At 61.2% G+C, this 25498-nt stretch overlaps 2 protein-coding genes across 3 annotated transcripts in view; one reads left to right on the plus strand and one right to left on the minus strand.

Moving 5' to 3' along the window:
* SMAP2 (small ArfGAP2) overlaps positions 1-3048 on the minus strand; it is a 32435-nt gene extending 29387 nt beyond the window's left edge. Inside the window, exon 1 of the mRNA XM_064172732.1 lies at positions 2864-3048. Within this exon, the coding sequence (XP_064028802.1) occupies positions 2864-2966 (103 nt within the window). The 5' untranslated portion in view covers positions 2967-3048. The remainder of the gene's footprint in view (positions 1-2863) is intronic.
* A 1114-nt stretch (positions 3049-4162) lies between these two features.
* Positions 4163-25286, plus strand: COL9A2 (collagen type IX alpha 2 chain). Of its 2 annotated transcripts, XM_064172728.1 has the most exons (33): positions 4167-4562; positions 5624-5760; positions 8408-8482; positions 9262-9297; positions 9381-9443; positions 10716-10769; positions 10991-11026; positions 11227-11250; positions 11385-11438; positions 11704-11757; positions 12149-12196; positions 12421-12477; positions 13554-13607; positions 13926-13979; positions 15487-15540; positions 15732-15785; positions 15866-15919; positions 16087-16140; positions 16348-16401; positions 16664-16717; positions 16838-16882; positions 17031-17084; positions 17545-17598; positions 17668-17721; positions 18546-18617; positions 18708-18743; positions 19135-19179; positions 20249-20281; positions 21029-21175; positions 21740-21794; positions 21875-22063; positions 22246-22323; positions 23460-25286. In XM_064172728.1, the coding sequence occupies exons 1-33, from the start codon at positions 4472-4474 to the stop codon at positions 23663-23665; spliced, it is 2229 nt and encodes a 742-aa protein (XP_064028798.1). In that variant the 5' UTR covers positions 4167-4471; the 3' UTR covers positions 23666-25286. The 2 variants fall into 2 exon arrangements, with proteins under 2 accessions (XP_064028799.1, XP_064028798.1); XM_064172729.1 differs by lacking the exons at positions 22246-22323; positions 23460-25286 and having other exon boundaries at positions 4163-4562; positions 21880-22057.
* The last annotated feature ends 212 nt before the right edge of the window (positions 25287-25498 follow it).

Here is a 25498-nt window from a genome sequence, read left to right on the forward strand (position 1 = left end):
CAGGGGGGCTGGAACTGGCTGATGCTTGTGGTCCCTTCCAACCCTGACTGATTCTGTGTTCTCTGCAGGTTTTAGAGGTCACATGGAGGTGACCAAGCCTGCCCCTTACAGAAAGAGCCTCAGCTCATGCACTGCAGCTATTCACAGAAAGGTGTGAGTTGGAAGGGACCTTAAAGGTCATCCAGTTCCAAGCCCTCTGCCATGAGCACTTCCCACCAGTGCAGGTTGCTCAAGGCCTCACCCAGCTTGGCCTTGAACTCCTCTCCAGAGAAGGAGCATCCACAACCTCCTTGGGCAACCTGTTCCATAGAACCAAGCAGGCTGGAAGAGAGCTCCAAGCTCAGCCAGCCCAACCTAGCACCCAGCTCTGCCCAACCAACCAGACCATGGCACTAAGTGCCCCAGCCAGGCTTGGCTGCAACACCTCCAGCCACAGCCACTCCACCACCTCCCTGGGCAGCCCATTCCAGTGCCAATCACTCTCTCTGCCAGGAACTTCCTCCTAACATCCAGCCTCAACCTGCCCTGGCACAGCTTCAGGCTGTGTCCCCTTCTTCTGTCCCTGGCTGCCTGGCAGCAGAGCCCAACCCCACCTGGCTACAGCCTCCCTGCAGGCAGCTGCAGACAGCAATGAGCTCTGCCCTGAGCCTCCTCTGCTGCAGGCTGCACCCCCCCAGCTCCCTCAGCCTCTCCTCACAGGGCTGTGCTCCAGGCCCCTCCCCAGCCTTGCTGCCCTTCTCTCAACATCTCTCTTGAGCTGAGTAGCCCAGAACTGGACACAGCACTGCAGGTGTGGCCTGAGCAGTGCTGAGCACAGGGCCAGAACAACCAGTGTCTCCCCACCCTCTCTGCAAAGAATTTCTTCCTCCTCTCCAGAATTTCTTCCTCTTCTCCAGTCTAAACCTGCCCTCCTCAAGCTTCAATCCATTCCCTCTTACCCTATCACTACTACTGGGGAAGAAGCCTCAAGTTGAGATCTCCAATTCACTCCAACACCTCACTGAAAGGGAATTTTGGGCAGGCAGGGGCCAAACCCCTTCACCCTCCTGTTAGAGGAAAGCAAAGCCTTTGCCGGCAGCAGGCTCCAGAGTGGTATTTGCATCACCACGGAGCAAGCAGCAGTTGTTTTATTCCTCCCTTTTGTCTCCTGCTATTCAAACATTTGCATCTGGCTTCCTCTCCGCTCCCCTCCCGCTGCTTTCTAAGGCAGGTGTGGCTCAGGACATGCCTTGAAAGCAACAGCGAGTGGAGAACACAGAAAGGGAAAGGAAGCAGAGGGCAGCAAAGCTGGAACCCCCTCACCGGTTCGTCCCTCCAGGGCTTGGTGACAGCTCCTTACATAGAATCATAGAATCATAGTATCAAGCAGGTTGGAAGAGACCTCCAAGCTCATCCAGTCCAACCTAGCACCCAGCCCTAACCAATCAACCAAACCATGGCACTAAGTGCCTCATCCAGGCTTTTCTTGAAGACCCCCAGGCACGGTGCCTCCACCACCTCCCTGGGCAGCCCATTCCAATGCCAATCACTCTCTCTGGGAAGAACTTCTTCCTAACATCCAGCCTAGACCTACCCTGGCACAACTTGAGGCTGTGTCCCCTTGTTCTATTGCTGGTTGCCTGGGAGAAGAGGCCACCCCCCACCTGGCTACAATGCCCCTTCAGGTAGTTGTAGACAGTAATAAGATCACCCCTGAGCCTCCTCTTCTGCAGGCTGCACACCCCCAGCTCCCTCAGCCTCTCCTCATAGAGTTTGTGTTCCAGACCCCTCACCAGCTTTGTTGCCCTTCTCTGGACATGTCCCAGCACCTCAACATCCTTCTTGAATTGAGGGGCCCAGAACTGGACACAGCACTCAAGGTGCTGCACCCTCAGCTGCCAGCTCCTCTCTGAGCCTCCTGAAGACGACCAGCAGATGAGCTCACCATCAGCAGCTCCCTTCCAGCTCCGACTTCCCAGGATGTGACTCCCCAGCTGGAATGCCCTCCGACGTTACGCAACAGCACCTCCCAGGAGCCAGCTCCTCACAGCCATGCGACGTTTGCCTCCTCCGAGCCCGGCTCAAGGCAGCCGGTGCGCTCCCAGGTGATGCTCTCTGGCGCTTAGCTCCTCCTCAGCTCACCTCACCGAGGCGAGGCAGAGCAGGACCGGAGGCACCGGAGCCGTTCCTCTGACCGCACCACCGGCTGCAGGGCGGCTGCTGCCGCTGACAGCGAATCAAGCTCTGCTGAAGCCGAATCTCGGGGGGGGTTGAGGGGCGTTTTGAACACCGAGCGGGGGGGGTTTGAGGGGCGTTTTGAACACCGAGCGGCTGCTCAACCCAAGGAGAAGCTACCAACGGTGCTACGAATCCCAACCGGCCGCGGGTCCCCCGCTGCAGCGGCCTCAGGCTGCGCCGCTGCCCGCGGCCGGGGCTCTCCTTGCCCGCTCACGGGGGAGGCCGAAGCGCGGAGCCGCCTCCCCCCCCCCCGGGCCAGCCTGGTTTGGGCACCTGCAGAATGGGCTCCAGGGCAGGAGGTCACCGAAGGGCCCCGCGGACCTAACGGCATCAATGGCCCGGGGAGGGAGGGAGGGAGTCAGCACTCCGCCACACACCGGTCCCGAGGGGCTGACACCCGCACCGGCCCGGTCCCACCAGGCCCCTCCGCCGCCGCCGCCCCCTCAGCCAGCGCGGATGGGGGACACCAGCGCTCTGCAAGCGCCCACAGCGGCCAGCCTCAGGAGTCAGAGCCAACAGCCCCTCAACACACCGGCGCCGAGAGGCTGCCACCGGCACTCAACCGTTCCCACTGACCCCACCAGGCCTCAGCGCACCCCCGCCCCCCTCCCTCCCGGTGCGTCCCGCGGGGAGGCGCCGGCGGTACCTTTGGCCTGGCAGTCAGCGCAGTACTTATTCTCCTCCTCCACCAGCAGGCTGGCCAGCACCGCCTGGTACCGGTCCACATCGCGCACCGACTTGCCCGTCATGGCGCGGCCGGCGCTGCCCGCCCGCGGGTCACGGCGCCGCCGTCCCGGGCAGCCTCCGCTTCCGGCTTCCGGCCGCCGCCGCCGGGGGCGGGGACAAGGGCTGGGAGGAGCCAATCAGCGCGCGCGCTTTAACGCCCTCCCCCTCCCCGCTTCTCCGCCCCGTGCCGCTCGCCGCCGCTGCTGATTGGCTGCGCCCGCAGGAGGGAACCAATCGGAGAAAGCTGGGGGGGGGAGGGGGGAGGAGGGAAGGCATGAATGGGTCTGGTCACGTGACGGGCGTGGGCGGGGCACGGGAGGGGGCTGGGAGGGGACTGAGCTTTGGGGGCGCAGGGGGTGAGGGGTGCTGGGGGCGTGGGTGGGGCATGGGAGGGGGCTGGGAGGGGACTGAGCTTTGGGGGCGCAGGGGGTGAGGGGTGCTGGGGGCGTGGGTGGGGCATGGGAGGGGGCTGAGTTTTGGGGGCGCAGGGGGGGAGGGGTGCTGGGGGCGTGGGTGGGGCATGGGAGGGGGCTGAGTTTTGGGGGCGCAGGGGTGAGGGGTGCTGGGGGCGTGGGTGGGGCATGGGAGGGGGCTGGGATTGGGGGCTCAGGGGGTGAGGGGTGCTGGGGGCGTGGGTGGGGCATGGGAGGGGGCTGAGTTTTGGGGGCGCAGGGGGTGAGGGGTGCTGGGGGCGTGGGCGGGGCATGGGAGGGGGCTGAGTTTTGGGGGCTCAGGGGTGAGGGGTGCTGGGGGCGTGGGTGGGGCATGGGAGGGGGCTGAGTTTTGGGGGCGCAGGGGGTGAGGGGTGCTGGGGGCGTGGGTGGGGCATGGGAGGGGGCTGAGTTTTGGGGGCGCAGGGGTGAGGGGTGCTGGGGGCGTGGGTGGGGCATGGGAGGGGACTGAGCTTTGGGGGCGCAGGGGGTGAGGGGTGCTGGGAGCGTGGGTGGGGCATGGGAGGGGGCTGAGTTTTGGGGGCGCAGGGGGTGAGGGGTGCTGGGGGCGTGGGTGGGGCATTGGAGGGGGCTGAGCTTTGGGGGCGCAGGGGGTGAGGGGTGCTGGTGGCGTGGGTGGGGCATTGGAGGGGGCTGAGCTTTGGGGGCGCAGGGGGTGAGGGGTGCTGGGGGCGTGGGTGGGGCATGGGAGGGGGCTGAGTTTTGGGGGCGCAGGGGGTGAAGGGTGCTGGGGGCGTGGGTGGGGCATGGGAGGGGGCTGAGTTTTGGGGGCGCAGGGGGTGAGGGGTGCTGGGGGCGTGGGGCCAGGCTGGCATACAGGGAGTTAAAAGCTGGTGAGGAGACACCAATGCTGGGCAGTGCATCCCCGGTGCCAGCTGGGGGGGTGTGCTGGGGTGGCTCCATGCCCACCTGAGAGGATGCAGACCGCTGCTCTGCCATCCTTGCCCTGTGCTGGGGGGAAGCAGCAGCCTGCCTGCTCTGGCTGGGGTGGCACTGAGCCCCCTCCCCAAGCCTGATGAATCAGTTTGCAGCGCTGCAGAGCCTTCCAGCCCTCCAGGAGGAGGAGGAGGAGGAAGATGATTCATCCCTGTGTTCCCTGGGAGCTGGGGGGTGGCTGCCAGAGAAGGCAGGAGCTGAGTGGGGGGAGCTGGGCACAGGGTGAGACAGGTCAGAAATCACCCAGTACCCTCCAGTGGGTGGCAGGAACTGGTTCCCAGTGCTGACCCATCACTGGGGGTGGGTGCAAACCACAGCCCCAGCTCTGAGCAGTGCCATGCCCATGGTGCTGGCACAAGCATAGTGATGAGCATGTCACAGGGGACACCTTGGCACTCCTGGAGGTGCCCACACTGATGTCCTGGCCAGGGGGGTCACCAAGCAGCTCTGACAGCAGCCCCCAGCTCATCCCCTTCACCTGCCAGCCCCTTGTCTGCATCAAATCTTTGTGCCACTCATGCCAAAACCTCCACCACTACCATGCCAAACTCTCTGCCATCATCCTGCCCAAACCTCTTCCACCATCATGTCAAATGCCCTGGCACCATCATGCCAAAACCTCCACTACTATGGTGCCAAATCCTCCACCACCATTACACCAGAACTTCCACCATTATCATGCCAAACCCTCTGCCAGCATCGTGCCAAACCCTCTGCCAGCATCGTACCAAACTCTCTGCCAGCATCGTGCCAAACTCTCTGCCACCATTGTACCAAACCCTCTGCCACCATCATTCCAAACTCTCTGCCACCATTGTACCAAACTCTCTGCCACCATTGTACCAAACCCTCTGCCACCATTGTGCCAAACCCTCTGCCACCATCATTCCAAACCCTCTGCCAGCATCATGCCAAACTCTCTGCCAGCATCGTGCCAAACCCTCTGCCACCATTGTACCAAACCCTCTGCCACCATCATTCCAAACTCTCTGCCACCATCATTCCAAACTCTCTGCCACCATCGTGCCAAAACCTCTGCAACCATTGTACCAAACCCCCTGCCACCATCATACCAAACCCTCTGCCACCGTCGTGCCAAAACGTCCACCAGCACCCAACCCAAACCAGCCATAGGCTCACCTGAGCAGGGGCGGGCAGCCAAGGCTGCCTGTCCCCTCCCACTGCTCCATATTAATGAGCCCTCCCCCCCCCCCCTCCTCCTCCTCCTCCTCCTCTCCCTCCTCCTCCTCTCCCTCTCTCCCTCCTCCTCCTCTCCCTGTCCGGCTGTTCAGCCCCGGGACTGCCACCGTACCTGAGCTCGGCGGGACGAGGCTGTCGCCGCTCGGTGCCAGCTGCCTTTGCCATGGCTTTTCCCTGGCTCCAGCTCTGGATCTTGCTCCAAGTCTCCTGCCTCTGCCTGGCCCAGATCGTGAGTCCCCTGCTTGGGGTGGGACGGGGGACAGAGAGGGAATGGAAATGGACAGAGAGGGGCTGGAGATGGACAGAGAGGGGCTGGAGATGGACAGAGAGGGGCTGGAGGTGGACAGAGAGGGGCTGGAGGTGGACAGAGAGGGGCTGGAGGTGGACAGAGAGGGAATGGAGATGGACACAGAGGGGATAGAGAAGGACAGAGGGAGTGGAAATGGACAGAGAGGGGCTGGAGATGGACAGAGAGGGGCTAGAGAAGGACAGAGGGAGTGGAAATGGACAGAGAGGGGCTAGAGAAGGACAGAGGGAGTGGAAATGGACAGAGAGGGGCTGGAGGTGGGATAGAAAGGGAATGAAGGTGGGCAGAGAACAGCTGAGGATGGCCAGAGTGGGGCTGGAAGTGGAGGCAGAGGGGCTGGAGCTGGTTTGAAGATGAGCCAGAGAGGAGACAGTCACCATCTCCCCCGCCGTAGATGCTCACTCACAGCCCTGAGCACCCCTGGAGCTTTTTGCTTATTTTCCCATCCCTTTTCCCTCACTTTCCCCAGAAAAGCCCCAGTGGGGGGAGTGGAACCAGCTCCTAGCTGGGACCCACAGCCCTGACCCTCTGGGGACTTCCCCGTGCCAGAAGCTGCCTCCAGCCCTGCGGGGCAGGAACTTCTCTGGAAGTTCAGGACTTGGGAGCTAAACAAACTCCGTTTTCTTTTCCCCTTGGGGTCTCTCTGCTGTTTTCCTCCCCCCCCCTCCCACCTTCCACCTCCCATCACCAGGCACAGTGGTTATCTGCTTTTGCTCTGCTGGGATGTGCTGGGAGCTAGGCTGAGGGGAGCTGAGCTGAGGAGGGAGTGTGACCCTCCCACGGGGCTTGCCGAGGGTGAGTGGGGAGGACCACCAGCCATGGGGGTGCTGGAGGTCCCAGTGAGCTTTCCAGACTCGCCCAGGGGCAGGAGAAGGTTCGTGGGAGAGAGGCAAAGGGAAGGGGTCCCTCTGCTCCTTGGGCAGGCAGCCTCCCTCCCGGGATCCCAGCTGGGCTCTCCCTGCTTTGCAAGTGCAAAACTCAGAGGTTTAGAACAGACTGAAAGGGGGGAAAGAAAAAGATCTTCCCCTGCAGCTCCTCAGCTGCCTGCTGGAATGGACAGAAGGGAGCCAGGGAGGGGGCAACTAAAGCAGCCTCCCCCCCCCCCCCCAGCACCCAGGGATGCCATGGGCTGGTGGTGGCAGGGGATAGAGGTGGGCTGGGAGCGAGGGGGACGTCGGAGCTGTTGGAACAAGGAAGCTTTTGGGAATGTCGAGGGCAGGACAAAGGTACCATTCATGGATGCTGCCAGGCAGGGGCTGCTCGCTCCCACCCTGGTCCTGCCTTTGCTCCCAAGGTGTGGCTGGAGCAGTCCTGGTTCCAGCTCCTCTCATCCCGAAACGTTTCACTCGAAAATAAACAACCTGGGAAGGGCAGAGGAGCCTCAGGAGTGTGGCCCCAGCCAGCCAGGGAAGGGCAGAGGAGCCTCAGGAGTGTGGCCCCAGCCAGCCTGGGGAGAGCAGAGGAGCCTCAGGAGTGTGGTCCCAGCCAGCCAGGGAAGGGCAGAGGAGCCTCAGGAGTGTGGTCCCAGCCAGCCTGGGAAGGGCAGAGGAGCCTCAGGAGTGTGGTCCCAGCCAGCCTGGGAAGGGCAGAGGAGCCTCAGGAGTGTGGTCCCAGCCAGCCTGGGAAGGGCAGAGGAGCCTCAGGAGTGTGGCCCCAGCCAGCCTGGGGAGAGCAGAGGAGCCTCAGGAGTGTGGCCCCAGCCAGCCTGGGGAGAGCAGAGGAGCCTCAGGAGTGTGGTCCCAGCCAGCCAGGGAAGGGCAGAGGAGCCTCAGGAGTGTGGTCCCAGCCAGCCTGGGAAGGGCAGAGGAGCCTCAGGAGTGTGGTCCCAGCCAGCCTGTTTGGTTTCCATTTCCAGGAACACTAAAGGGGAGCTTCAGTCTCTAGGACTGGAATCTCTTCCCTCCACCCCCCCCCCCAATCCCAAACACCCCCTTAGGACAACAGAGATCTCTTTGCAAAGCTGCTGCTGCTGTGCAAACCTCAAAGCTGGGGCCAGGCTGCTGGAGGAGCTCTCTGCCACCACTGAATGGTGCTTTTGTGTGCTGCTGCCGGCAGTGAGCCAGCCCCGGGCCGGGGGGTACTGTGCCCGTGGAGGGGTTTTTTTTTGGGGGGGAGGGGTCCCCGTTTCATCCCAGGGCTTCAGGCACCAAAATCCTGATGGTGCTCTTAGAAATCCCAGTGCTGGGCTTGCCACCCCGAGCCAAGAGGGCACCTGGCAAGCCCTGGCATTGCCCGGTCAAGGCTGGAGCCCTGCAGGCACCAGGGCAGGAGGGGGGATTGAAGAGGTAGGAACTGGGCAGGGGGTGGGGAACTGGTTGTGAAATCCAAGGGGATATCCTGGATTGCTCCCTCCCTGCCCTCGCTGGGCAGCGGTGGGTGCCTGGGGGAGGGCAGAGCTCTCGCACCCTGCGGTGCCCACTCTGACCCAGCTCTCCAAGGCGGGTGCCCAGCACACACCAGCGGTGAACGCAGTGTCCTGAGCTCCCTCTGACCCCCAGCACCTCTTGGGGGGGGGGGGGTGTCTGGTTGTTCCTTTCTGACCTGAGGTCTCCTCCTTTCTCCCCCTTAGAGAGGGCCACCAGGAGAACCTGGCCCGCGGGGCCCCCCCGGTCCCCCAGGAGTGCCGGGAGCTGATGGCATTGACGTGAGTATGGGGCTGGGAACCTGTGCAGGCTGCAGGGAAGGAGGGAGGGAGGGAGGGGACCTCAGCACAAAGAAGGACATTGTGTGGGGCAGAGGCTTGGCAGAGGGCAGGGGATGCAGATGCTTTGTGGTTCCCACACTGCTCTGCTCCCCAGCTGGGGTGGAAGAGTCTCTGTGGAGCTTCGGTGGTGGCTTTTAGGGGGCAGCAGTGCTGGCATGAGGGAGCACAGCTCCTGCACCGTGGCTCCATCCACCTCTCCCTGGCCAGCAGCCTGGAGAATCGCCTTGGAAAAAGGAGTCTGAAATGCTCTTTTGGGGAGCACAGCATCAGTGAATTTTGGGTGCAGGGTGTTGGGGGAAGTGGAGGATGCTTGGAGGCTGCAAAGAGCAGCCCAGCAAGGAAGGGGAGCTGGGGGGTGTGTGTGGGGAGGGGGCTGGTGAGGAGCACAACACCCAAGATGGGTGCCCACAGAGGCTGTGGCAGGAGGCTGTGGGGAGCCTGCACAGAGGGGAGACTTGTGAGGCAGCAGAAAGCAGCTTTCCTCCAGGTCCTGCCCCCTTGCTGTTATTTTAGTGCTATTCATACCCCACAGCCCCAGCACAGCTCTCTCTTCTCGTTGCTGGCCCCATCCTGACCTTGCCTGATGTGCTGGGGCAAGCAGCATCTCGCTGCAGCCTGGGGAGGTGGATGGCAGCCATGGGTCCTGAGCTCCCTGTGCTGCATGCCTGGCTCCAGGGGGGCACAGCTGCCTTTTTACACCCTTCTTTCCCTTCCCCCAGGGTGACAAAGGCCCTGCTGGTGCCCCTGGCTCCCCGGTGAGTACTCACCCCTGCAGCCCACTGATGGCCTCCCCCCCTTCTGGAGCAGCTCCTTTCAACCACCTCTTCTTCTTTTGAAGGGCATCAAGGGGGAGCCTGGAGCCCCTGGTCCAGATGGACCCCCAGGGAAGCCTGGCATCGATGTGAGTACCAACCTGTTGTGTCCTCCTCCCCAGTGTCCCCAGCAGCAGCAGGGTCTCAGCAAACTCCTCTGTCCTCCTGGCACGTGGATCACAGGAGGAAGTGCCCAGATCCCTTGGTGTGGGAGCTGAAAACACAGCAGAGCTCAGGCAGGGCTGCTGCCACCCCCTCCAACTGCCCAGGTTCCCAAAGCCTGTCCCTCTCTGCCCTGTGCCAAGAAAGCCACCACATGGCACCCACACCCCTGCAAGAGGAAAAGGCTTTTCCTCCTCCTTTGCTGCAGCTGCTGCCCTGATCCCTGCTTCAGATCTCATTTCCTCCAGAATAAATCTGGAGCAACCCTGGAACCATGCCCTTGGCACCCACGTAGGTGGCACTGGTGGCTTCCCTCACTGTCACCTCCCTGGGGCAGAGGTGGTGGGCAGAAGGGGGATGGAGCTGCCAGCTCCTGGCAGCACAATCCTCAAGCTGGGGTACACAGGGGTGCTGATGGCTGCCAGGGCAGGTTTGGGCTAGGTGCCTGACCCCATGCCCAGATGCAGCAGGGGCAGGCACCTGCCAGCCTCAGACATTCCCCTGCTCGTCAGGAGCCAAACTACAGAGCCCTCTTCTGTGTCTCTGGGGGGCACCTCAGAACCCCATCATGACTGAATGCCAGCTGGCACTGGCAGCCCTCACCCAGGCTGCTTTGCCTGCTAAAGGGCTCAGTCCCTCTGAACACAGAGCAGAGCAGGAGGTTCTCCACCTCCACCTCCACCATCCCTGCGTGCCCAGAAGCAGCCAGGGATCACCCTGTGGGTGAAGCTCAAACCATCAGCTGCCAACTCCAGCACTGGCACAGCCCTCAGTGAGGGACAGGGGAGCCAGGCATTGCCTTGGAGCTGGTGCAGCTGGCATCATGGGCAGGCTGAGCTCCCTACCTGGCTTGGGGCAGCTGTGTTGGATGGCATGAGGGGCCCTGCTGAGCTCCAGTGGGAGGTCCTGAAGCTGGGCAGCTCGTGGAAGCTGTGGAGCATCACTGCAGCTCCTCCATGCTGTTAGAGCTTGAGCCACCAGAGATTGGGACCTTAAAGATCATCCAGTTCCAGCTCTGCTGCCACGGCCAGGGGCACCTCACCCTAGAGCAGGCTGCTCAGGGGGTCGAGGTGCCAGGTAGCAGCTGCCCCTGCAGGTGTGCTGGGTGATGGGCACTAATTCCCCACTGCCAGCTCTCAGCTGGATGGGAAGAGAGCAGAGAGGCTGCAAACCATTTCCCATCAGCTCTCCTCTTGCAGGGCCTGACAGGAGCCAAGGGGGAGCCAGGAGCCATCGGTGGGCCAGGACTGAAAGTGAGTGAGAGACCACTCAGGGGGAGCTGCTGCAGGCTGCCACCTTCCCCTCCTGGAGCCACATCAGCCTGGGGGGATGTGTGGGTGCAGGGAGTGGTGATGGTGCTTGGATGGGGCTGGTCCATGGATGAATTTTGGCAGCTGGCACAGCAGTGGAGCAGGGCTTGGAGAGGACAAATCTCCCCCTTTCAGCTCTTCACTCTCCCCTTCTGTCCCAACAGGGCCAGCCTGGACTTCCAGGGCCACCAGGGCTCCCTGTGAGTATTTGCCTCTGCCACGAGTGCTGAGAACCCAGGAGTGGGGTGGGATTGGAGCAAGGATCCAGCCCCAGTCTCCCCCAGCTGCATCCTTGGTGGCAGTGTGGGCATTGCCCAGCTCAGGGCAGGGCTTGCTGGTGGGTTTGGGGGGGGGGGGGGTTGGAGAATCTGCACCAACTTTGTCTTTCTTCTCCTTGCAGGGTCCTTCACTGCCAGGACCACCTGTAAGTGTTGGGCCTGTGGGCTCAGGGACCCTGCTCAGGGTTGTGCTGGAGGAGCTCAAATCTCACCAACCCCTTAAAGGAGGGGTCCTGGGGCTCAGCTCCTCTCACCTGGTGAATGTTTATCTTCTCCTTAGGGGCTTCCAGGCCAGGTTGGGCTTCCTGGAGAGATTGGAGCACTGGGACCCAAGGTGAGGTCAGGAAGGGTCAGGAAGGGGTGTGGGAAAGCCTCCCCTCCTCACACCACCCTTTGGGGCTCCTGAGAGAAACAGGAGTGACCCCATGGAGAAGGAGAGAGGGGATGGAGGGGTGATGGACTCTGTCCCCTCCTGTCACCCATGCCCCAGGTCCTGCTGTGACAACTTGCTGCTTCCCCATCCCTCTCCACCCCAGCTCCAGCACCACCTCCTGCCTCCACACCCCTAAATCTTCTCTCCTGGGCTTGTTCTTTCCTAGGGTGACCCTGGACCCGATGGCCCAAGGGGTCCCCCAGGTCCTCCAGGGAAACCAGTGAGTATCTGCCCAGTCACCAGCACCTTCTGCAGGAGGGAGGAGCCCCCAAGCAGGCTCAGCTCAGGCTTTGGGGCTGGGATCTGGTCTCTGGCCCACATCTCCCACCCCACAGCTTGGTCCTCTCCTTCCTGGCTGCACCATTCCCCCTCTCCTGCAAACCAGTTTTGCACTGAGGGTGGTAAGAGCCTTTCCCAGGCGGCCCAGAGAGGTTGGAGCTGCCTCATGCCTGGAACCATTCCAGGTCAGGCTGTTTGGGGCTCTGAGCAACCTTCTCTAGCTGGAGATGTCCCTGCTGAGTGACCTTCAAAGGTCCTTCCAGCACAAACCAGTCTGTGACTGCATGGCTCTGGGATCAAACCATGGATGCTGATGGTCTCCTTCCCTGCAGGGCCCCCCAGGACACATCCAAGGAGTGGAAGGCAGTGCTGATTTCTTGGTGAGAGCTGCCCTTGCCTTGTCCCTTCAGCAGGTCCTGGCAGGGTAACAGCTGCTGGAAGAGCCTGTGCTGCTCTGAACCACAGCCACCAGTCTGACTTGGTCACTGGGGGCTGATGGAGCAGGGATGCTGTCAGCAGTGCTCTGGGAGCCCTTCCCACTGCAGCTTCTCCACAGCCTCTGGGTCCCCTCCCCACTCAACCTCTGCTGCTTCTTCCCCACCAGTGCCCCACCAGCTGCCCACCAGGTCCCAAAGGCCCCCAGGGACTGCAGGGACTGAAGGTAAGGGAGCTGCCAAGGAGAGGAGAGGAGTCCCTCTCCTCCAGCATGTTCTGCTTGAGTGGAGGAGACTTCCTTGCTCTGGAGGCTTGGGAAGCTCAGGAGCTGCTCTGCTCTCCTGGAGAGAGCCTTGGGGGGGCAAAGGTGCTGAGGGAGAGGTCCCCCAGGGCCCTCCAGCTTCCTCCTGGGGAGCAAGACCTGGTGCCAAAGGCCCAAGCATGCTGCTGCCAGCTCCCTGCACACTAAACCCCGGGGGATTAAACCCAGGCAGCATCTCCACCACACACCCTCGTGTCTCCAGTGGGCTGCTGAGATCCCACCATGCCACTGGTGGGATGCTGAGCCCCACCATTGCATCACCAGTGGGATGCTGAGCCCCACCACTGTATCACCATTAGGATGCTGAGCCCCATACCTTGTCACCAGTGGGATTCTGAGCCCCACTGTACCACCAATGAGACACTGAGCCCCACACCTTGTCACCAGTGGGATGCTGAGCTCCACACTGTATGCCAGTGTGGTGCTGAGCTCCACCACTGTGCCACCAGTGAGACACTGAGCCTCATACTGTATCACCAGTGGGATGCTGAGCTCCACCACTGTGCCACCAGTGAGACACTGAGCCTCATACTGTATCACCAGTGGGATGCTGAGCTCCACCACTGTGCCACCAGTGAGACACTGAGCCTCATACTGTATCACCAGTGGGATGCTGAGCTCCACCACTGTGCCACCAGTGAGACACTGAGCCCCACACCTTGCCACCAGTGGGATGCTGAGCTCCACACCTTGCCACCAGTGGGATGCTGAGCTCCACCACTGGATCACCAGTGGGATGCTGAGCTTCACCATGCCACTGGTGGGATTCTGAGCTCCACCATGCCACCAGTGAGACACTGAGCTCCAGCACTGTATCACCAGTGGGATACTGAGCCCCACCACTGTATCACCAGTGGGATGCTGAGCCCCACAGCTGGGCACCCCAGAGTGGGGTGTCACAGGCAGGGTGGCTCTGGGTGCTGCAGCTGTGAGGATGCTGCCTCAGCCCAGGTCTGCTCATCACTTTCCTTTGCCCTCAGGGACACAGAGGCCGCCCTGGTGCCCTCGGGGAGCCTGGCAGGCAGGGCAGGCAGGTCAGTGACATCTCCTGCAGCTTCCCAGCAGGAGTGCCTGGTTCTGGGGCATCTGGGGCTGGACCAGGGTGCAGGGAGCTCTGAGGAGGAAAAGGAGGAGGAGAGAAAGGGGGAAAGAAGGGAAGAAGTGGGAGAGGGAGGAGGAAGAGTCAGGACTGGGTGGGCAGGGTGAGCTTCCCACAGTGGCTCCCTGGGTGGAGGGACCTGTCCCTATCCCCTGCTGGGTCCTGGGCGTGGGGGTGTTGGTTCCTCAGGGTGGTTTGTAGCCCTGCTGCACCTTAGCACTCACATTGCTCCTCTCCATCCTCCCCCCCCAAGGGTCCCAAGGGTGACATTGGCCTGTCTGGAGAACAAGGCATCCCAGGCCCTCCGGTAAGCTTCCTCCCTGCTGCTCTTTGGTGCTTGGACTTGGTGATCTTAGAGGTCTTCTCCAACCAAAGTGATTCTGTTCTCTGAAAGAATAGAATCTCCTGGGGGCAGTGCTGGAGCCCCCAGCACAAGCAGGACATGGAAGTGTTGGAGCCAGCCCAGAGGAGGCCACCAAGATGCTGAGAGGGCTGCAGCAGCTCTGCTCTGAGCACAGGCTGAGAGAGTTGGGGCTCTGCAGCCTGGAGAGGGGAAGGCTTGGAGGAGACCTTGGAGTGGCCTTGCAGGATCTGAAGGGGGCTCCAGGAGGGCTGGGGAGGGACTATTGACAAGGTCTGGGAATGAGAGGAGGAGGAGGAATGGGTTTGAAGTGGCAGAGATATGGACTAGATGTTAGGAAGTTGTTTGCAGTGAGGGTGGGGAGAGACTGGCACAGGTTGAGGGTGGTGAGACACTGGCACAGGCTGCCCAGGGAGGTTGTGGAGCACAGAAGCACCCAATGTGATCAAAGATCACATTGGGTGCTTCTGTGCTCCCCAACCTCCCTGGAGGTGTTCAGGACCAGCTTGGATGAGACCTTGAGCAACCTGTTCCAGTGGGAGCTGTCCCTGCCTATGGCAGAGGGTTGGAACTGGCTGAGCTTTGAGCTCCCTTCCAGCCTAACCCATTCTATGATACCATGAAAGGACCCCTGGGTGCCCCAGGAGCTTGGGGGGAACTGATTTGTGCTTGACCCCAGACCCTTAGAGACAGGACACCAATGAGACCTTGCTCCTGTGGACCCAGCACTGAGGCTGCAGCCAAACCTTCATCCCACCCATCTCAGCATCACAGGATGCTGACACCCTGCTGGATGGGACCTCCAGAGATGGAGTCCAACCTCCCTCCCCCCTGCCAGAACAGGACCACAGAATCCAACTCAGGTCACAAAGCAACACATCCAAGACAGGGCTGGAAAGTCTCTGGAGAGGAAGGCTCCACAACCACCTCCCTCCTCCCACCAGCAAGGTGGCAAAGCCACATCCTGATGGAGACATCCACCCGTGTTCACTTGGACCACTCAGTGCACAGTTCCAAGCACCCTGAGCCCCTCTCCTTAGCCCAGCTGCCAGGGTGGGGAGTGGGGAGGGTTGCAGTGCTCAGCTCCCCATGCTGGGGGGGGGGGGGGGGCTGCAGGATTAGAGCCCTTTGAGCTCGCTGAGGACTTTGATGCTGAAAAGCAATTAATGAGCTGAGCCCTGCAGAGTCCAGGAGGAGGGCAAAGGAACTTTGAAGCCAGGAGGTGTGCTGGGAGGGGGAAGCTGCAGTTATTGAAGTGACAGCTGGAAACAAGCAGCTGGTGGGGGGGGCTGCAGGGGCAGGGGTGAGTGGAGGGGCTGAAACCCTTCCTCCTGGCCCAAACTGGCTGCTTTCCAGCGCTGCCTTCTGCTCTAATTGTGCCTTCCCCTTCAGCTGTTCCCAGCTAATTTGGATGGGTTTGGTTCTTGTCTTTTTTTTTTCCCACTCCCCACAGGGACCCCAGGGCCCAAGAGGTTATCCTGGGATGGCAGGACCCAAGGGTGAGACGGTGAGCAGCAGTGGGAAGCGGTGCCCAGCTCCCAGCTCAGAGGCAGCAGCTCCCGTGGGGGTGCTTCAGCCGTGGGGGCTGTTTGGCCACCCTGGAGGGTTGGATCCTGCCTCTTGCTGCTGGGGTTAGACCTAAGGCTGGGGGCTGAGGTTGGGATGGGAGGAACTGACCCTTCCATGTCCTCTTTGCAGGGTCCTGCTGGTTACAAGGGGATGGTTGGCACCATCGGAGCGGCCGGGCGGCCGGTGAGTGCCCTCCCTCGTGCCTGGGGGCTGTGGCACAGGCAGGGCACCCCCTGCTCAGCCCCCATCTTTCTACCCTCCAGGGCAAGGAAGGGCCCAAGGGACCACCTGGGGACCCTGGTGAGAAGGGAGATCTGGTAGGTAACTGCCCCGAGGGGTGCCAGTGCCTCCTTTCCCCGGCTTAGTGCTGCTGCCTGGCACCGGGAGGAGCTTTGCCCCGGGTGCCTCGATGGGCATCTGCTCCCAGCTCCATCCCCTGCTCCAAGGGGGCTGCTGAAGTGGCTCTTGCTCTCTCCTGCTCTAGGGTGGCCGTGGCATCAGGGGTCCCCAAGGAGACATTGGCCCCAAGGGGGAGAATGTAAGTACAGCTGGTGGCACCTGTGCCCACGGCTGAGCCTTCTGCAAGGAGATCTCTCTGCCACTCTGTGCCCCTTTTTGGGGTCTTTCTGCTTCCTCCCTGGCTCAGCTCAGAGCTGGAGCTTTCCTTTCCCTTCCCAGCCCCCACCACAAACCTTTCAGTCTCTCTCAGAGGTGCCAGACCGAGTGACTCTTCCCCCTTTGGCAGGGTCTCCCTGGCATCGATGGCAAAGATGGCACCCCTGGCATCCCCGGCGTGAAGGTGAGCTGCTGCGGGCAGGGGCTGCCAGCCACGGGGAGCAGACCCTCACTGCTCCTCATGCCAGTGCCTGCTGGAAACAAAGGGGATGGAGAGGTGGTGTAAGGTGCCAGCCTTTGACATGGCATCTCCTGGAGTATGGCTGTCCCTGTGGGCATCAAGGACAGTGCCACCCTTTAGCTAGGCAGTCCCAGGTGCCACCTATGGGCATTTGACTTCTGCACCTCTCCTTGCCCCACCATAACACCTTGGCTGTCCCTCACAGGGCAGCGTGGGACAGGCTGGGCACCCAGGCACGCCAGGGCACCGTGGACAAGCTGTGAGTACCCAGATGGGTACCCCTGAGGGGTGACACCCTCATGCCATAGCCAGCACCCAGCAGGGGCACTGTCTCCAGTGCTGTGCCAGGCTTTGATCCCAGGTTTGTTTCCCATGCCAGGGCTTGCCAGGCCAGCCAGGAAGCAAAGGTGGCCCAGGAGACAAGGTGGGTCTGGGGCAGCAGGGGTTGGGCTCAACCCCTCTGAGTGCCCACCCAGCAGGGTACTGCAGCAGCTGCCGTGCTCCTCCCAGCCTTGTCCCCATGCTGTCCCCTCCCCTGGCCTCACTGAACCATCTCTGATTCCCCTCGGCAGGGTGAAGTGGGTGCTCGGGGCCAGCCTGGCATCACTGGGGCACCAGGGCAGATTGTAAGTATGGAGGTGCCACCATGCTCCTCCTGGGCACAGCCTGAGGCTTGCCCTCTCTTGGCTCTCTCCCTCTCTTGGCTCTCCCCCCCCATTTGCTGTCCAACAGACACAGAGTTGGGCACTTCACACTCCCCCTCCCACTGCCTCCCCACCTCCATCCCTCCTCTTCCCTCAGCCCCTGCAGCAGCTTCTTGGAGCTGCTTCTGCAGCCCCTTGGTGGCCACCCAGCCCTTTGTGTGGCTGCAGGGGACAGGGAGAGGGCCACCTGGCCCTCAGGGGAGGGTGAAGGGCAGCAGGGGTGGCATGAGCACGCAGCAGGGGTGGCATGAGCACGCAGCAGGGGTGGCATGAGCATGCAGCAGGGGTGGCATGAGCATGCAGCAGGGGTGGCATGAGCATGCAGCAGGAGGAGCTGCTTTGGGGCTCATTCTCTGGGGGGTGTTTTTTTGCCCCCTTGCAGGGTGAGCCTGGCCCTCGTGGTGAGCAGGGACCTCAGGGTGTCCCCGGGCTGAAGGTGAGTCCAAGGGCCCCGAGGGGTTTGTGGTGGTGCCAGGAGCTGCTTCTGACTCTCCTCTTCTCCCAGGGTGACCGAGGGGAGCGTGGCCCCGTGGGGCCCCCAGGAGAGCAGGGCAAAGCGGTGAGTGGGCAGATGGCATTCACCTTGGCACGGCTGGCATCACCTGCCTGGCTCCTCTTGGCTTTGATCACAGCTGGGCTCCACCCCGTGCCCCCATCCTGCTAGGCCTGCCTGCTGGCAAGAGGGATTAGCTGCTGGGGCAAAGAGCTCAGGGATTAGCAGCTCCTGGGGCCAGGCTGGGGCTGCAGCCCCCCAGCCGGCAGAGGAATTTCCTCCCAGCCTGGCAGGCTGCTCAGCTCCTCTGGAGGCTTTTCCCGGCTGGAAAAATGGCTAAAAAGAGAACTTTGTCCCTCTGGCTACCTGGGAATGGGAGCCCACCCCTGGCAGAGCATCCCCACCCCTCCTGGCATAGCTGCAGGGGAGGCTCCTCCAGCGTTTCCTGCCCCGTTCCACCCACAGAGACTGAATTCAGGATAGGTTGGGATGCTGGGGGCAGGTTGGGATGCTGGGGTGGGGGAAGGTTTGGGGTGGGGAAGTTGGGATACTGTGGGACAGGTTTGGGATGCTGTAGGATAGGCAGGTTGGGAAGCTGGAGGAGCAGGCTGGGATGCAGGAGAAGCAGGCTGGGATGCAGGAGAAGCAGGCTGGGATGCAGGAAGAGCAGGCTGGGATGCAGGAGAAGCAGGCTGGGATGCAGGAGGAGCAGGTTGGGATGCTGAGGGGCAGGCTGGGATGCTGAGGAGCAGGCTGGGATGCAGGAGGGGGTGCAGGAGCTGCCCACAGACCTCACTGCTTTGGGGAGGCTGTGCTGGTGTGGGGGGGAGGTCTTTCCCAGCCCCTCTCCTCCCTCATTTTGCTTTTCCCCATCTCACCTCCATTTCCAGGGACCAAAGGGTGAGCAGGGTCCACCAGGAATCCCAGGACCCCAAGGCTTGCCAGGAGTCAAAGGAGATAAGGTGACTGCTCCTGGCTGCAGGGGCTGGGCAGCTCTGGGGTCCAGCTCAGAGCTGAGCTGAGCACCTCCTCTAAAAATCTCCTTTCTCCAGGGCTCCCCAGGCAAAACTGGCCCCAAAGGCAGCACTGTGAGTACATCACCCACCCTGCTTGGGCTGGGGGGCAGTGGGGAACTGCTGACACAGGGCTGGCACCCACCTCTGGGGTGGTCTGGTGCCCACTGACACCAGTAGGTTTGTCCACCAGCAGCCTGGTTGGTTGCAGTGGGGGGAGGGGGGGGTTAGAGTGGCTGTGGGGGGTTTGGATTGGAAGGGACCTTAAAGATCAGCCAGTTCCAACCCCCCCTGCCATGGCCAGGGACACCTCCCACCAGCCCAGGTTGCCTCATCCAACCTGGCCTTGAACACCACGAGGGAGGGGGCATCCAGGGCCTCCCTGGGCAACCTGTGGCAGTATCTCACACCCTCAGAGTAAAGAATCTCTTCCTAATCTCCTCCTTTCTTGTTGCCTTTCCTCTAGGGAGACCCTGGGGTCCATGGCCTCGTGGGGCTGAAGGGAGAGAAGGTAGGGCCCTGCAGATGGCTCCTGGCATGAGGTGGAGGGACGTGGGTACCACATTGGGGTCCTCTGGCCAGCATGCTCCTGGCATGATGAGGTGCAGGGATGTGGGTACCACACTGGGGTCCCCTGGGCAGCATGCTCCTGGCATGATGAGGTGCAGGGATGTGGGTACCACACTGGGGTCCCCTGGGCAGCATGCTCCTGGCATGATGAGGTGCAGGGATGTGGGTACCACACTGGGGTCCTCTGGCCAGCATGCTCCTGGCATGATGAGGTGCAGGGATGTGGGTACCACACTGGGGTCCCCTGGGCAGCATGCTCCTGGCATGATGAGGTGCAGGGATGTGGGTACCACACTGGGGTCCCCTGGGCAGCATGCTCCTGGCATGATGAGGTGCAGGGAGGTGGGTAACACACTGGGATCCCCTGGGCAGCATGCTCCTGGCATGAGGAGGTGCAGGGATGTGGGTACCACACTGGGGTCCCCTGGGCAGCATGCTCCTGGCATGATGAGGTGCAGGGATGTGGGTAACACACTGGGATCCCCTGGGCAGCATGCTCCTGGCATGAGGAGGTGCAGGGACGTGGGTACCACACTGGGATCCCCTGGGCAGCATGCTACTGGCATGATGAGGTGCAGGGACGTGGGTACCACACTGGGGTCCCCATAGCAGCATGCTACTGGCATGAGGAGGTGCAGGGACGTGGGTACCACACTGGGATCCCCTGGGCAGCATGCTCCTGGCATGAGGAGGTGCAGGGACGTGGGTACCACACTGGGGTCCTCTGGGCAGCATGCTCCTGGCATGAGGAGGTGCAGGGATGTGGGTACCACACTGGGGTCCCCTGGGCAGCATGCTCCTGGCATGATGAGGTGCAGGGATGTGGGTACCACACTGGGGTCCCCTGGGCAGCATGCTCCTGGCCTCTGCAGCTATGGCTGGACTTGATCTCAGAGGTTCTTCCCCAACCTGAATGGTTCCCTGGTGTGCCCTGGGGTGTGGGGGTCACTGCAGCTCCCAGGCTGTGCTGTCTCCCCATGGCCTTTCTTGTGTCCTCTGTCTGTCCCCAGGGTGAATCTGGAGAGCCAGGCCCGAAGGGACAGGTGAGTAGTAGAGGTCTGGGAGCCAGGAGCTCCTCACACCTTCATGCTGGGTGGCTCTGGGAGACTCTCAGCTGGAGGTGATCCTCCTGACCATGGCAGTGGTGACCCACGGAGCTGGTACCTGCTGCACACTGGTGGGCTGAGGAAGTGCTTTCACTGGAGATGGACTTCAGTGACCACATCCAGCCCCAGGTTCAAGTCCATTCTGCTTGGGATTCAGGTCCTGGCTGCAGTGGTCGATACTGGAGGTCACAGAATCACAGAAGAGTTGTCAGGGCTGGGAGAGACCATAAGGATCAGCCAGTTCCAACCCCCCTGCCATGCCCAGGGACACCCTACCCTAGAGCAGGCTGCCCACAGCCTCAGCCAGCCTGGCCTTAAACACCTCCAAGGATCAGGCTTCAACCACCTCCCTGGGCAACCCATTCCAGGCTCTCATCACTCTCATGCTCAACAACTTCATCACCTCCAGGCCGACCCTCCCCACCTCCAGCTTTGCTCCATCCCCCCCAGTCCTATCACTCCCTGACAGCCTAAAGAGTCCCTCCCCAACTTTCTTGCAGCCCCCTTCAGATATTGGAAGGCCACAAGAAGGTCACCTGGGAGCCTTCTCCAAACTGAACAGCCCCAACCCCCTCAGTCACTGGGTCACTGGGGGGGGGGGGGGTGTGTCTTAGGGTGCAACCCCTGTGCTGAGGACAGGGCTGAGCTCCCAGCTCCTGATGCCACTCTCCATGCCCACCACAGCAAGGCATCCAGGGGGAGCTTGGCTTCCCTGGCCCCTCGGGGGATGCTGGAGCACCTGGGGGGAGAGGCTACCCAGGCCCCCCCGGGCCACGCGGACTGGTCGGGGAGCGCGGCGTGCCAGGGATGCCCGGCCGGAGGGGAGTGCCGGTGAGTACCCTGCTCCCTGCCTGCCCAGCTGGCCAAGAAGGACAACAGCATCCTGCCTGAGGCAGGAAGAGTGTGGCCAGCAGGACCAGGGTAGGGATTGGCCCCCCCTGGAATCAGCAGATTCTGATGCTGAGTTCATTTTGGGGGCCCTGACTCCAGGAAGGGCATCGAGGGGCTGGAGCAGGTCCAGAGAAGGGCAAGGAAGGTGGGGAAGGGTCTGGAGAGCAGGGTTGGGGAGGAGCAGGTGAGGGAGCTGGGGGTGTGCAGCCTGGAGAAGGGGAGGCTGAGGGGAGAGCTTCTGGCTCTCTGCAGCTCCCTGGAAGGAGGCTGGAGCCAGGTGGGGATTGGTCTCTTCTCCCAGGAACAAGTGATAGGGTGGGGGGAAATTGCCTCACGTTGCACCAGAGGAGGTTTAGGCTGTACCAGGAGTGAAAACAAAGAAGGATGGGAAGGTGCCAGGGGGGGCAGGGAGATGCTCTAGACCGGGGTGGGTCAGGACTTGCTCTGAGGGTGCTGATGGGGCCAGGAGTGACCTCCCTTTATGGTCTGTCCCCGTTCTGGCAGGGCAAGGATGCTGGGGACCAGCACATCGTTGACGTGGTCCTGAAGATGATGCAAGGTGAGGGGACAAGCAGGGCACCACCACTTGGGTGCCTGCTGCCACCTCCCGGCCCACACCGGCCCCTCTCTGCCCCACAGAGCAGCTGGCGGAGGTGGCTGTCAGTGCCAAGAGAGCTGCCCTAGGTGGAGTGGGTGCCATGGGACCCCCTGGACCACCTGGTCCTCCAGGGCCACCTGGTGAGCAAGGCCCACACGGACCCATGGGGCCTCGAGGTGCCCCTGGCATCCTGGGCGCTGCCGGGCAGATTGGCAACGTAGGACCTAAAGGTAGGTGCTGAGTGGCCACATCCACACCCCGCTGGGCAAAAGCCCCTCCTCGGGGCTGGCCCTGCCCCCTCCTGCCATACCTGTCCCCAGCCTTGGTCCCTGAGCAGGGGCAGCCCTGCCCCACTCCGTGCAGGGTCCATGCTTCCTGCTGCAGCTCCACCAAGTGCTTCCCTCCCCTGCAGGGAAGAGAGGTGAGAAGGGTGAGAGAGGAGAAGTTGGACGTGGGCACCCAGGCATGCCAGGCCCCCCAGGGATCCCAGGTGAGTCCCTCTCCCCCCACTTACCGGCAGTGCTGGGTCCCCACTGGGCAGCAGCAGTCCCCTTGCTGGTGTGGTGCTGAGCCCAGCCGTGACTGGAGACCTTCTGGCCCATCCCTGCAAACCTGCCCAGCTCCAAAGAGCCCTTTGCCACCTTCTCACTGCCCACGGCTCTGCCAGCTGCTTCCCTGCCCCCTCATTGTCCCTCCCCTGCAGTCCTCCCATGCCCCGACCCCTGCCCTTGCTCGGCAAAGCTGTGCCCAAGCAAAGCTACGCCCAAGCAAAGCTGCGCCCAAGCAAAGCTAAGCTCAATCAAAGCTGTGCCCAGGCAAAGCTGTGCCCAGGCAAAGCTGTGCTCAATCAAAGCTGCGCCAAAGCAAAGCTGCGCCCAAGCAAAGCTGCGCCCAAGCAAAGCTGCGCCAAAGCAAAGCTGTGCCCAAGCAAAGCTAAGCTCAATCAAAGCTGTGCCCAAGCAAAGCTGCGCCCAAGCAAAGCTGTGCCAATGCAAAGCTGCGCCAAAGCAAAGCTGTGCCCAAGCAAAGCTAAGCTCAATCAAAGCTGTGCCCAAGCAAAGCTGCGCCCAAGCAAAGCTGTGCCAATGCAAAGCTGCGCCAAAGCAAAGCTGCGCCCAAGCAAAGCTGCACCAAAGCAAAGCTGTGCCCAAGCAAACTGTGCCCAAGCAAAGCTGTGCCCAAGCAAAGCTGCACCAAAGCAAAGCTGTGCCCAAGCAAAGCTACACCAAAGCAAAGCTGTGCCCAGGCAAAGCTGTGCCAAAGCAAAGCTGCGCTCAAGCAAAGCTGCGCCCAAGCAAAGCTGCACCAAAGCAAAGCTGTGCCCAAGCAAACTGTGCCCAAGCAAAGCTGTGCCCAAGCAAAGCTGCACCAAAGCAAAGCTGTGCCCAAGCAAAGCTACACCAAAGCAAAGCTGTGCCCAGGCAAAGCTGTGCCAAAGCAAAGCTGCGCCCAAGCAAAGCTGCGCCCAAGCAAAGCTGCGCCCAAGCAAAGCTGCGCCCAAGCAAAGCTGTGCCCAAGCAAAGCTAAGCTCAAGCAAAGCTGCGCCCAAGCAAAGCTGCACCAAAGCAAAGCTGTGCCAAAGCAAAGCTGCGCCCAAGCGCAGCACCCACTGAGCTCCCTTTGCAGGTCTCCCTGGCATCCCTGGCCATGCTCTGGACGGCAAGGCTGGCGAGAGGGGCATGCCAGGCTCCCCAGGCGAGGCTGGCCGCCCGGGTCTGCCCGGCCCTGCCGGTCTGCCAGGCTTCTGTGACCCAGCTGCCTGCCTGGCAGCCTCAGCCTACGCAGCCGCACGCCTGACCGAGCCAGGGGCTGTCAAAGGACCAATCTACTGAGGGGGCACCAGCCCCTGGGCACACCTTGCCCAGCAGCCCCACACCAGGGCTGGCACCAAAGAGACCAGAAAACTGCAACGCCCTCGGGAGCGACCTCTCTGCCCATGCCAGCTGCGGGAGGATGTTTGGCCTTGGAGGCAGCCACCCCAGGGGGCAAGCACAGCCAGGGCAGCTTCGCCCAAGGGAGGTCATCTCCTCTTCCTCAGCGGCTTGGAGGACCCTGGAGAGCAAAGAGAGGTCACCCTCAGGCCCTATCCTCCTTCCTGGGGCTCATCCCCTGCCTCCTTTGCCCATCCCCATGCCCCCTTCCCAAGGAACTCGATTGTCTTCTCTACAAAGCCTCTTGCTCTGCCACGTCCTGCTTGGTGCCACCTTCTTGTTGCCAACTGCTGGGGTTGTTTTGGACCCAATCTTCTCCTTGCCAACTCCTGCTGGGTTTTGGGTTGGGTTTTTTTGGGACCCAATCTTCTCCTTGCCAACTCCTGCTGGGTTTTGGGTTGGGTTTTGTTTTTTGGACCCAATCTTCTCCTTGCCAACTCCTGCTGGGTTTTTGGGTTGGGGTTTTGTGTTTTGGACCCAATCTTCTCCTTGCCAACTCCTGCTGGGTTTTGGGTTGGGTTTTTTTGGGACCCAATCTTCTCCTTGCCAACTCCTGCTGGGTTTTGGGTTGGGTTTTTTTGAGACCAAATCTTCTCCTTGCCAACTCCTGCTAGGTTTTGGGTTGGGTTTTTTTGGGACCCAATCTTCTCCTTGCCAACTCCTGCTGGGTTTTTGGGTTGGGTTTTTTTGGGACCCATCTTCTCCTTGCCAACTCCTGCTGGGTTTTTGGGTTGGGGTTTTTTGGGGCCCAATCTTCTCCTTGCCAACTCCTGCTGGGTTTTTGGGTTGGGGTTTTGTTTTTTGGGACCCAATCTTCTCCTTGCCAACTCCTGCTGGGTTTTGGGTTGGGGTTTTGGTTTTTGGACCCAATCTTCTCCTTGCCAACTCCTGCTGGGTTTTTGGGTTGGGGTTTTGTTTTTGGGACCCAATCTTCTCCTTGCCAACTCCTGATGGGTTTTTGGGTTGGGGTTTTGTTTTTTGGACCCAATCTTCTCCTTGCCAACTCCTGCTGGGTTTTTGGGTTGGGGTTTTGTTTTTTGGACCCAATCTTCTCCTTGCCAACTCCTGCTGGGTTTTTGGGTTGGGGTTTTGGGTTTTGGACCCAATCTTCTCCTTGCCAACTCCTGATGGGTTTTGGGTTGGGTTTTTTGGGACCCATCTTCTCCTTGCCAACTCCTGCTGGGTTTTGGGTTGGGTTTTTTTGGGACCCATCTTCTCCTTGCCAACTCCTGCTGGGTTTTGGGTTGGGTTTTTTGGGACCCATCTTCTCCTTGCCATTATTGTGTTTTTTTTTCCCCTTGGGATCCTCTTTTTTTTGGGGCTGTTTCTAAAGCAAACAAACAAACAATCAATCAAGCGGTTGGATGCTTGAAGGGACTTGCTCAGACCCAACCTCGTTGCCTTCAGGGCACTCCTGGAGCTGTTCAATCTCTGCCAAACAGGATTGGTTTGGAACTAGGAGCAGGAGAAAGAACAACCTCAGCTTGTTAAAACATGGACAATAAACCCGAGGTGGATTCTTCTTGTTGGGGGTCTTCAACTCAAACTATGCTGCTGCTGGGGGGGAGGGGGATGGGTGTGTGATCTGAGGGCTGAAAGGAGTTTGGATGCTGTTTCAAGCCCCAATTGCTCCTTCCCACCCCTGGGGGGGAGATGATTTGGACCTCTCAAGAAGTTTCTGAGAGCATAAAGCTCCTTTCTTTCCCTCTCTGAAGGAGGAAAGGAGGTTGATGA

Source organism: Pogoniulus pusillus, chromosome 37 (genome assembly GCF_015220805.1).
Source record: "Pogoniulus pusillus isolate bPogPus1 chromosome 37, bPogPus1.pri, whole genome shotgun sequence".
Lineage (NCBI taxonomy): Eukaryota > Metazoa > Chordata > Aves > Piciformes > Lybiidae > Pogoniulus > Pogoniulus pusillus.